General features: G+C 43.4%; 1 protein-coding gene across 2 annotated transcripts in view; it reads left to right on the forward strand.

Moving 5' to 3' along the window:
• The window catches only part of LOC121099730 (N-acetyllactosaminide beta-1,6-N-acetylglucosaminyl-transferase-like), a 45,540-nt gene extending 32,834 nt beyond the window's left edge, over positions 1-12,706 (forward strand). Inside the window, exon 2 of one of the 2 annotated variants that reach the window (XM_008692825.2) lies at positions 12,436-12,706. In XM_008692825.2, coding sequence (XP_008691047.1) covers positions 12,436-12,671 — 236 coding nt within the window. In that variant the 3' untranslated portion in view covers positions 12,672-12,706. The remainder of the gene's footprint in view (positions 1-12,435) is intronic. The other variant, XM_040645038.1, reaches the window with a different exon arrangement.

Here is a 12,706-nt window from a genome sequence, read left to right on the forward strand (position 1 = left end):
TCTCTCTGTGTCGGCCCCATTCAGGCAGGTTCTCCCACATGGTGTCAGAGATGGCCAGAAGTATCTCCAGGTACTTGGTTCTGACAGCTGGCACTCTAGGGGACAAGAAAATCCTTTCCCTGAGAGTTCCAGCAACAGTGTAGCGGAGTCCGCAGATTGATCCTGCTTGGTCCAAATCCCTATCCCTAACCAAACTGCGGGTGGGGGAGGGAGCGGCAGGGGTGAAGAATGTTGACCAGCCTTTCGTAGATCACTTTCCCAAGGGTCAGGCTACAGTGGAAGATGCTTCCTTCGTGTGTGCGGGTCAGACTACCGCACACTCCCCACAGCAAAATGGTTCTTTGTCCTGAGGGCAGAGTGTTAAGGACCAGATATCTCCACCTGGTATTAGAAGGGCAAGATTTAGCTGAGATATTAAACTTTATATCTTGAGCAATTGTAATTTGGAGACTACTAATTAAGTTACTTCTGTGGAAGTGGCATGATTTCAATAAGCATATCCCTTCTGACTCATAAAAGTGTATTTTTTAGGATTGTATTTAAGTTAGCTCTATACCCGATGTGGGTCTCAAACCCACAACTCTGAGATCAAGAGTCACATGCTCAGGGTGCCTGGGTGGCTCAGTGGGTTAAGTGTCTGCCTTCGACTCAGGTGATGATCACAGGGTCCTGGGATCGAGCCCCACATTAGGCTCCCTGCTTATGGGGGGGGGGGGTCCTGCTTCTCCCTCTGCCCCTTCCCCCCCCCCGCTTGTGCTCTCCCCCTCTCGCTCTTAAAAAAATAAATAAAATCTTTAAAATAAATAAAATAAAAATAAAAGAGTCACACGCTCTACCAACTAAGCCAGCCAGGTACCCCCACAAAACATTTTTTAATAATGTTCCTTTGTTACGTTTGGAGAGTACTTATTTTGCAAAAGTACTCACACGTGATCTCCTTTCATCCTTGTAAGACCCCTATGAAAGGACTACCATTCCCATTTTGCAGATGAGAAACTTGAAGACTAAAATATGTGACTTGTCCAGAGACAAATATTTCATATACCTAACAAGTACTAAGAACAAAAAGAAACACCTAGAGGAAGGAGAGGGGAGACTTGTGTGATACATTTAGATTAAATTGTACCTAGTTTGATGAATTCTTCATTTAATTTTTGCAAAAACTGCAAGTGTTCGGAAGGTGAAACTTAGCTCCCCATAGGTCTTATTAAGTTTGTGGGCTAGTTAGATGGCTGGCCCCTCTCCGGAGCGTGTTCTCTTTTGTTCCTTATGTCATCTGGATTGTTAGCCCATTTTCCTGGAACTTAGGCTTTTTCGTGTGAGCGGAACGTCCAGGAAAAATGAGGGGACTATTTACTGAACATCTGCCCATGGGTCTGCCTTATCTTAGTTTAATCCTCTCAAGAATCTTGTCCGGTCAGTACTTAAACCCACATTTTATCAACAAGAAGATGAACTCGGAAGGGTTGAGTAACGCGCCTTACTCCAAAAGTAGACGGCACAGTGAAGGAGAGAGTGGGTACGATGAGAACCTCAAATCCTGCACACTCAGACCTCAGCCCACACCTTCACCTTTGTGTGCCCTTGAATCCCATCCCGCCCTCTCTTAGTTCCGCCCCACAGGCTGGATTCCCGCTTTCTCAGCGGTTCGCACTGCCCCATCCTTGTGGATCCCGCTTTCCCCGGAGCTTGGGTTCCAAGACTTGGAGGGACTCAGGTTGGAATCCTAGCTCCCCCATCCGCAGCCACGTGGCCTGCCATCTCGGAAAAGCATCGGCTTCGAGTAGTACTGCCCGGATCTCAATCCCCGCTTTACCGTTTCCAAGCTGTGTGACCTCGGACAGGTTACTTGAATTTGGGGGCCTCAGTTTCCCCATCTATAAAATGGGGAAAATAATAATATGTATATCGAGTATATGAGGCTTAAATGAACTGGACTAGTGCCTAGCACCTATTTTTTTTTAAAGATTTATTTATTTATTAGACAGAGAGAGACAGCCAGCGAGAGAGGGAACACAAGCAGGGGGAGTGGGAGAGGAAGAAGCAGGCTCCTAGTGGAGGAGCCTGATGTGCGGCTCGATCCCATAACGCCGGGATCACGCCCTGAGCCGAAGGCAGATGCTTAACGGCTGTGCCACCCAGGCGCCCCAGCCAGCACCTATTTTTAAGTGTTAATTTTTATTATGATTCTTGTTGTTATTGTGTCTTCATCTATAAAATGCACACTCACTTAATAAATATTTCTTGAGCACCTAGATACTATGCTAGGTATGGAGGTATATAGTAGCCTCCTGGAGCATATGTGCTAGACGGGGGTATGGATAAGAGTAAGCAGACAGATAAGATAATTAGAGATTATGGTAAGTGCTATGAAAACACAGGCTGATCCAGAAAGGGACCTGCTTTAAATGGGGTGGGACTGGGAAGCCTTCTTGGGGAGAGGAGCGCATGAGCTGCTCCTCGTAATGTGAACGAGCCAGCCATGCCCTTGAGAGGAAGGTGCCAGGCAGAGGGGCCGGGGCTTGCCAAGGTCCCAGGGAGCAGGCGCTCTGGGTGTTCAGGAGACAGAAAAGCAGCCACGTGAGTGACGGTGAGGGCTGGCGCTGGCATGAGGTGAGCCAGGCCCTCGTGAGACGGCCACGGGGATGACATGACCTGGCAACACCACCTTGCTAGGCTTCCTGGCAGAAAAAGCGAGACGGTGAGTACAGGTTCTTGGCAGAGCACTGGATACAGACTAAACAGTCAATACACGGAAACTGGCTCTCTGCCTCCTCCCCCCTCCCCCCCCACCCCGGCCTCTGGCGCTGTCATCAGTGTCCCCTCCTCTCTCTCCTGCAGCCGTCTCACTCCTTTCTAACCACGGCTGACCTGTGAACGACACGGGTTGGAACCGTGTAGGTTCACTGACGCGTGGACTTTTTACAGTCCAGTGCTGTAAACGTATTTTCTCTTCCTTATGATTTTCTTAATGACATGTTCTTTTGTCCAGGTGGCTTGATTGTTGGGATAGAGTATATGATACATATCGGATGCAAAATATGGGTTGACTGGTTGTCATGGTTAAGGAAGGCTTCCAGTCAACAGTAGGCTCTAAGTGGTTAAGTTTTGGGGGAGTCGAACGTTGCATGTGGATTTTCTCCTGCACCAGGGGTGGGCACCCCTAACCCCTGCATTGTTCAAGGGTCAACTGTATTTTCCCTGATTCCATTCTCAGTCTGCTTTAACCCATTCTCCATAGTGGCAGGATGACGTTTATAAAAGTTGATCATGCGATCATCTCTCTCCCTGATGACCTTCAATGGATCCTCACCACCTCCAACATAACACCCCAGCCCTTCACTGGGCACAGGGCACTCTTAGCCTTTCTAGCACCTTCTCTTCCTATGCACCCCATCCCATGCTGTACTCCAGCTCTACGAGATGGCTTGTGAGTTCCAAATGTGCCACTCGCGCCCTGTATGCCTTGACTCATGCCAGACCCCCTGACAGAATGCTCTGGACTTTTCCTTCCCCTCCCTCATTTGACTGACATATGCTTCTCTCTTAAGATTCAGCTTACAGTCAGTCTCTAAAAAGACTTCTAATTCTCACTCCCATGGACTCGCTCCTCCTGTATCACACTATTAATGGTCCTGGAAGGCAGTTTGTGTTCCCAGAGCCTTCTAGACTGAGCTTCAAAGGTAGAACCTACTGATTTTTGTTTTCTTTATACCTGGTGCAACTCCTGCTCCATGAACAGTGCTCAGCACAGTGGAGTCTCAACTTACATTCATTCAACTTGCACAAACGCAGCTGTATTCACACATACACGCACATGAGCACGTACTGTGCGTGCGCACATACACAATGTGTACATTTAAATGGTTTTGGCCATCCAGCTCTGCCCTCCATTCCACCCAGTTTGTCTGGGGTTTAGCGTGAGCATGAGCTGGATTCTGCTTATTCCCATGATGGCTCTTGGTTCCCATGGCTCCCGAATGGTAAAGATACCGTGTATATCTCATAAGACAGTTCCTCAGCCCGAGCCAACTTCTTCATCTGGTGCTCGTTAGAAGAAACCACCATCTGGACCAAGATTAAAGGGAAAATCGGTCATGTTGGAATTACGGAGACTCCGTGTCATCTCAAGGCGGCACATTCCCAAGGGATTTCTCCAGAGGAATTTTGACTGTATGTTGTTTCCCCTTTATACACTGACTTTTTTTTTTTAAAGATTTTATTTATTTATTTGACAGAGAAACAGCCAGCGAGAGAGGGAACACAAGCAGGGGGAGTGGGAGAGGAAGAAGCAGGATCCTAGCGGAGGAGCTGATGTGGGGCTTGATCCCAGAACACTGGGATCACGCCCTGAGCCGAAGGCAGACGCTTAATGACTGAGCCACCCAGGTGCCCCATACACTGACTTTGCAACCTAAACTCCCTGTAGGGTGCATATTGTTCTCTCAGTATGTCTTGAATTTATTGAACAGCTAGTAATCGACAAACTCAGAATATGAATTCAGATTGTTTTAGGGCTAATCCAGTGTTCTCTCTCCTCCTTACAGTGAATGTATAGAATCATTCTTCTCTAAAAGTCATTTTTAGGGATACCTGGGTGGCTCAGTCGGTTAGGCATCTGCCTTCAGCTCAGGTCATGATCTCAGGGTCCTGGGATCAAGTCGCATGTCAGGCTCCCTGCTCGTTGGGGAGTCTGCTTCTCTCTCTCCCTCTGCCCCTCCCCCCTCCCCTGCTCATGCTCTCTCTCATAAATAAATGAATAAATAAACAAATAATTAATTAATTAATTTTAAAAAAAGATTTTATTTATTTATTTGACAGAGACAGCCAGTGAGAGAGGGAACACAAGCACAGGGAGTGGGAGAGGAAGAAGCAGGCTCTCAGCAGAGAAGCCTGATGTGGGGCTCGATCCCAGAACACTGGGATCATGCCCTGAGCCGAAGGCAGACGCTTAATGACTGTGCAACCCAGGCGCCCCTAATTAATTAATTAATTAATTTTTAAAAGTCATTTTTACTTAAAAAGGCAGGTAGGGTAAGAGCCACAAAGAGATAATTATCAAAGACTGAAGCCAGTAGTCTTTGAACAATACTTTGTCATGGAAATTTTTTTCTTGAGGACTATCTAGTTTTATTTATTGATTTATTTTTAATTTGTTACATATTTGAAGTGGTACATCATCTTTTAAAGTTTTATTTAAATTCTAGTTAGTTACCATACAGTGATATATTGGTTTCAGGTGTACAATATAGTGATTCAACTCTTCCATACATCACCCGGTGCTCATCACAATCCCCTTCACCTGTTTCATCCATTCGCCCCCATCTCCCTCCCCTCTGGTAATCATCTGTTTGTTCTCTAGAGTTGAGTCTGCTTCTTGGTTTCCCTCTCTCTCTCTCTCTCTGTTTTTCCTCTTTGCTCATCTGTTTTGTTTCTTAAATTCTACCTATGAGTGAAATCATATGGCATTTGTCTTTCTCTGACTTATTTCTCTTAACATAATACTCTCTAACTCCATCCATGCCGTTGCAGATGGTAAGATTTTACTCTTTTTATAGCTGAGTAATATTCCATCGTATATAGACATCACATCTACTTTATCCATGCATCCGTTGATGGACACGGCAATTTCCATAATTTGGCTATTGTAGATTATGCTGCTATAAACATCGGGGTGCATGTACCCCTTTGAATTAGTATTTTTGTATTCTTTGGGTAAATTCCTAGTAGTGCACTTGCTGGATCGTAGGGTGGTTCTATTTTTAACTTTTTCAGCTATGATTCCAACATTATGTGAAGGCTATCACGTTGCCAAATGTGTTAAAGGGCCTTGCTTTTATAATCCCTCTTTGAGAATCTTGTATTTAAATGGATAATTTTGTTCTTTTCTTACTCTTGTTACCGACTGTTAAGTTGAGAGTTGGTTAATAGTTGATTTCAGAGTCACTATTCTCAGAGAAATTCAGAATTAGGGAAATTTGAATTTTCGGTAAGCATCCCCCTGGAGTCTTTCCTCAGCTTGCTTTTTTGGCTGTTAATGTTCTCTCTCCCTTGGTGATTCTAATTTATGTCTATAGCTCCTCACCGCTTGGGTACTGATGAATCATAATCCTGCATCGTGCTCCCCAGGCCCTTTCCTACATTTCTCCCTGTCTATTGGATATCTTCTCCTGGGGCTCCCGCTGACATGCTCCCCCTTCCATCTCCCTACTCCCCACAAACCACCTCTCGAGAATCTCTGTGACTGCCACCACCATTCTCTCCTGTTAGCCAATAGTTTTCTGCCCCATATCTAATCAGCACATTCTGTACATTCTGTCCGGGATGGTTTCTAGTGAGTATCACCCGGCCTGTTCCCATCACTACCACTGTAACTCCAGCCCATCATGCGCTCAAATAGATTGTTAGACCCGCCCAAGTGCACTCTCTAGCCCAGGTCTCTCTCTTCAAACCATTTTAACACTCTTGACATATTTTTCTAATGAAGCCATGGCTCTAAGAATAACTTCTCAATCTCAAATGCTTTAAGGAGTTCCCACAGTTTACTGAATTACTCTGTATAAACATCTCAACATGGCATGTTGGATACCAGCATATTCTTAGTAAATATCACTTCATTATCACAATATCACCTCATTGTCGATTCCCACTGCTCTTTCCCAGAAAAATCACTGTGCCTTGTGTTCCTACCTTGGGCACTTTTCTTCTTCATGTCATTCTATCTACATGGGCCATGGTCCTCCATCTCTCCCATTTAAATAATGGTTTTAATATGTCTGCATTCAATGACTTGTCATTTAGGAAGGGTTTCCGATTTTTTTTTCAATTATACACTTTGTAAACCTTTGTCATAACTCATTTATGTCATTCTATAATCTTCTCTATATTATCATTATGAATGTGAATATCATATTACCCTGACTGAACTATATAATCTCTTTTGGGGTCTTTTATATTTTTGGCAGCCTAACACAGTGAACATCCAGTGGGATAAGAATAGTTACTGAATCGATTTAAATGGAAATAATTTTTTATTCAAGTATAATAAACTAATATTGTTATATTAGTTTCAGGTGTACAATATGATGATTTAACAATTCTATACATTGCTCAGAGCTCATCAAGATAAGTGCATTCTTAATCCCCTTTATTTATTAACACCCCGCCCCCCAACATTCCCTCTGGCAACCCAGTTTGTTCTCTGTATTTAAGAGTCTGGGTTTTTGTTTGTCTCTTCTTTCTTTATACTTTTTTTCCCCTTAAATTCCACTTGTGAGTGAAATCCTATGGTATCCTGACTTATTTCACTTAGCATTAATACCCTGTAGGTCCCTCCATATTGTCACAAATGGCAAGATTTCATTCTTTCTTATATCCCATTATATATACACCACGTCTTTACCCATTTATCTGTAGATGGACACTTGGGTTGCATCTGTATCTTGGTTATTGTAAATAATGCGGGAGTAAACATAAGGGTACACATGTCTTTTCAAATTAGTGTTTTTGTTTTCTTTGGGTAAATACCCAGTAGTGGAATTACTGGATCATATGGAAGTCTATTTTTAATTTTTTGAGGAACCTCCATACTGTTTTCCACAGTGGCTGCACCAGCTTGCCTTCCCACCAACCGTGCACGAGGGTTTCCTTTCTCCACATCCTCGCCAACACTTGTTTCTTATGTTTTTTACTTTAGCCTTTCTGATGGGTGTGAGGTGGTATCTCACTGTGGTTTTGATTTGCATTTCCCTGATGATGAGTGATGTTGAGCGTCTTTTCATGTATCTATTGTTCATTTGTATTTTTTCTTTGGAAAAAATGTCTATTCACGTCCTCTGCCCATTTTTTAATCGGATTGGGTTTTTTTGGTGTTGAGTTTATGTGTTCTTTGTATACTTTGGATATTAATCATTATCAGATATATTGTTTGCAAATACCTTCTCCCATTCAGCAGGTTGTCTTTTGTTGCTTTCCTGCATTGTGTAAAATGATTTTGGTGTAGTCCCAATCATTTAATTTTGGTTTTGTTTCTCTTGTTCGAGGAGACATAGCTAGAAAATATGTTTCTACAGCGGATGTCAAGGAAATCACTGCATATGTTTTATTCTAGGAATTTTACCATTTCAGATCTCACATTTAGGTCTTTAATCCATTTTGAGTTTATTTTTGTATATGGTGTAAGAAAACCCGTTTCATTTTTTTACATGTAGCTGTCTAGTTTTCCTGGCACCACTTGTTGAAGAGACCGTCTTTTCCCCCGTTGTATAATATTGCCTCCTTAGCCATAGAGTAATTGACCATATAAGCCTGGGTTTATTTCTGGACTCTCTACTCTGTTCCATTGATTTGTGTGTCTGTTTTTGTGGCAGTACCATACTGTCTTGGTTACTACAGCTTTGTAGTGTATCTTGAAATCCAGGATTGTGATAACTCCATTGTTGTTCTCCTAAATGGAAATAATTTTTAATATGCTGCTCAGCCCTGCTGCCCAGTCAGCTACAAATCATCATCCCCTCCACCGCCACCCCCATCAGACACACACAGACACACCCCACAACCTAGATTACTTTGCCACATTCTGAGGGATCAGTTTCAGACAGCGTTTTCTAGCCATGTTCAGTCTTTCTGGGCCATTTCCTGAAGTCCTTTCTGCTCCTGGTCAACAGCAATGGAACTGTTCTCTCTCCTTCAGTTTTTCCAAAGCATCTTGTTCCCCTTGAGAATGCTTCACAATGCCAAGCTTATTTTGGGAGCAGTACAGGCTTATGCCAGACTATGCTTCAATCCGAGGTCTACCATCCCTGAGTTTACCAAACTGGTGCCTTATTCTTACCACCAAAGAGGTAAAAAGAACAGCCCATCAGTAGAGGCCCCTGCTTTAAAGACCATATCTGGGTTTTCATAAAGCTGTTCTAAAAAAAAAAAATTATTTATTTATTTGAGAGAGAGAGAGCAAGGGAGCATGCATTGGGGAGGGGCAGAGAGAGTCTTAAGCAGACTCCCAGCTGAGCACAGAGCCCAGGGCAGGGCTCAATCCCTAGACCCTGAGATTACAATCTGAGCTGAAACCAGGAGTCAGGTGCTCAACTAACAGTACCACCCAGGCCCCCATAAGGCCGCTTCTTTGATGGAAAAAACTCATCAGTTGGTTAAGGAAATGACCTTGCTGAGATTTTGGGTGATTTTGTTTCTCTGAGACTCAGCGTAGACAATTTGCAATCGTAGAAGGTGACATCCAAAGCAATAAATGTATTAGTGACTTTCCTAACTAACCATTTCTTAATGTGGTTTCTCAATGCCAGAGCTGTTTATAAGCCTGTCTTTCTCTCATCCTTTGACCTGCAGAGTATATGACATTCTTTCTTGAGATGCTTTTGGAGAAAGCCATGAGTGGCAGGTTTTCCCCAAAATATATTTATCCTATATCCATGTCAGTGCCATGTTTTCAGAGAATAGATGGATGATATCCATTTCCCATAATCTTTCTTTTCAGCCAGATTTAAAAGATAAGAACTTAATTGTGGACATATTAGAGAATAAAACTGCCATTTTTTATATAGATTTATTTATTTATTTATTTAAGAGAGAGAGAATGCACACACGTGTTCATGTGCAGGTGAGCAGGGGAGGGGCAGAGGGAGAGGGAGAGAGAGAATCTCCAGCAGACTCCTCACTGAGCATAGTGCCCAATGCAGGCTTGATCCCACCATCCCAAATTCATGACCTGAGCCAAAATCAAGAGTTGGACGCTCAACAGACCGAGCCACCCAGGCACCCCAAAACTGCCTTTTTTTAATTAAGCAAGCTGAAGATACTCAGATCATCCCAATGCAGTTAGCTTCCTGCCATCATAAGTCCCCTCTTCTAGACACTTCCTTTTCCCCTACCCACTTCCTTAGCCCCAATCCTCATGGGATTCCTCCTTCATGATGAAAATCTGTAATTCTGTCTTTGAGTCAGAGTTCCTTGGGGGTCTGCAAAAGGAAGGTCCTCCTGCCCGGGACTCCAAACGCTCTCCCACATCCCACCTGAAAACTGCCCAGCTTAGACCCTGAAGTCCTGGTTAGGTGTCCGGTGATCTTCTGGAAAGGCTGTACACCCCCATCTGGTTTCTCCTCTCCCAGGACTTTGGTCTGTCTGAGCTAACTGCCCTCCACCCACCTCCAAGTCTTCTTGATTTTATCACGGGTCAGTTATCCTACCACATTTTGGACTTTCTCCTGCCCTCAGTGAATCTAAACAAAGCTCCCCAGAGCAGTTTTCCTGTAAAAACAGCCTCCTCTTTATTCTGGGCAGAATTTAGAATAATCACAGCATTTAGAGCTGAAAGAAGCCTAAGGGAACGTCTACTTCCAATCCTAAGGTTGTACAAATTTGGAAATGGAGAGTGGGAGAGCTCAAATGGCTGGTTGACTCTGCTGCTCCGTAAATAAGTGAACATTTTCTGGCTTTATTGCCCCATTTACTGCAAATGTTAAAATAAGTGTATCCATTCATTAGACCCCCATATTTATCTATTAGTCTCATTTTAACAGAAAGAAGACGTCTCAAGTCACATGTGATGTGGAGGAGAGGGGATTTCAGTATCTGTTAACACTATAGTAACAGTTATTTTCCTTTTGGGTTCTCCCTTCATTATGTAGGTTGTTATTAAGACATTTTTATATCCACTGGGGAACATCTGTATGGGTACAACAATTTGTGTGTCCTTTTTGGTTCACTGAGAAGCTTTCCTACAAATGCTAATCATTTTGTCCCTATTCCTCGGTGGTTTGGGCTATGTAGGGAAGGGTTATATAGTTTTTATGCATTACAGTTTGCAGACTTTGGATGGTCTGATGCTCCCACACCCAGATCAATGGCTTAAACATTTCTTTCCCTTCCACCCTGATCAGTTATTTATTTTTTAAGGAATTATTTATTTGAGAGAGAGAGAGAGAGAGAGAGGGCACATGCGAGCTCATGAGCAGGGGAGAAGCAGAGGGAAAGGATCTCCAGCAGACTCCCCACTGAGTGAGGAGCCCTATGTGGGGCTCAATCTTGTGACCCTAAGATCATTACCTGAGCTGAAATCAAGAGTCAGATGCTTCACCAACTGAACCACCCAGGTGCCCCTGGTATTTTTTTTAACCTTTCTTTTCTTTACTTTTCCTTTTTTTTTTTTTTTTTTTTGAGGGGGGGGGCAGAGGGGAAGAGAATCTTAATCAGGCTCCACGCCCATCATGGGGTAGGGGGAAGAGGGGGCTTGATCTCACAACCCTGAGATCATGACCTGAGCTGAAATCAAGAGTCAGCCGCTTAACCAACTGAGCCACCCAGACGCCCCAGGCACTGATCAGTTACTGAATACTCTTTAAGCAAATATGAGTGGGCAGGACTGCTGGTGTCTAGGGTGACCAATTCATCCTGATGTGCCCAGGACTTTCCCAGTTTTAGCACTGAAAAATCCCACATCCCCAAAAATCCCTCCCTCTTGGGCAAACTGGGACAGCTGGTTACCCTAAGCACTGCCCCAACACATTCCTGCTCACTTCCCAATGCCCAGGTCATCTCAGGATCAAGATATTTATCTTCCATAGAACAGCACCGATTAATAAACTGGAAACAAGTTATAATCAAACCACTCAGTTATGCAGGTTCCATCATACTAAAGACTCGTTGAAGGGTAATGATTGAAACTGCGCTACCAGTCACGAGGGCCCTAACCAAAGCAGACTGGGACCAAGCCTACTCTACTTATAACAATTTTTCCATTGTTTTTGAGGAGAAAGGATAAAGTTTAAGGAAGTCATTTAAAAGGATAAATCAGTACACATAAAATCTGAATCTAAAACTACTTTATTTTCTTAAAAGATTTTATGTATTTATTTGACAGACAGCGAGATGGGGAACAGAAGCAGGGTGAGTGGGAGAGGGTGAAGCAGGCTTCCCGCTGAGCAAGGAGCCCAATGAGGGGCTCCATCCCAGGACTCCAGGGTCTTGACCTGAGCTGAAGGCAGACGCTTAACGACTGAGCCGCTCAGGCACCCCTAAAACCACTTTAACCAGTGGGAGAATCAAATGCAAAGATCTCCAATGAAGTGCAAACACAGGACATATCTTGGAGACAAATTTGTTCCAGCATTTTAATGTCTAGGAAAGAAGTGTCCGCTTTTTGGGATTGATCCAAGCCCTCTGCCCTAATAAACTGTCTAAACTCAAGTTAATGACAGGTTCTGTGGGAAAGAAGCTAGTAGGAGAGTGGATTGAATAAACTGAACACGAGTCAAGAATTTAATAGGGCTATTAAAAGTAGAAGTTGGAGGGAGTCACTGCCTATCTCTATTTTAAGACTGTTTTGTTTCCACTTATTTGAAAACGTTCAAAAGATAAAGAATATCTTCAAGATACAGTTCTCTGGCAGCTGCTGAATGATAAACTACTGTCTCTTAATAGAAACACCATCCCCTTGCAATGTCAGTCTGATGTTCAAAAATATGGAGATGGAAGAGTTCGGAGATGGTTGGTGTCAGAAGGGTGGCAGAAGACTATCCCAGATCTGGACAGACCTTGTACATGCAAGTTCTCGTCATGAATCTGCAATCTTTTTTTCTCAAAGGAAACATTCAGAAAAGTTGCCTAGAAAGACACACAGTCCCTTATTCTGTCCCTCGAAATTTAACAGAATATAACCAAAGATAAAATTTTGTTTGTGATGTGTGTTTGG

This window comes from Ursus maritimus, unplaced genomic scaffold (genome assembly GCF_017311325.1).
Source record: "Ursus maritimus isolate PB19 unplaced genomic scaffold, ASM1731132v1 scaffold_30, whole genome shotgun sequence".
Classification (NCBI taxonomy): domain Eukaryota; kingdom Metazoa; phylum Chordata; class Mammalia; order Carnivora; family Ursidae; genus Ursus; species Ursus maritimus.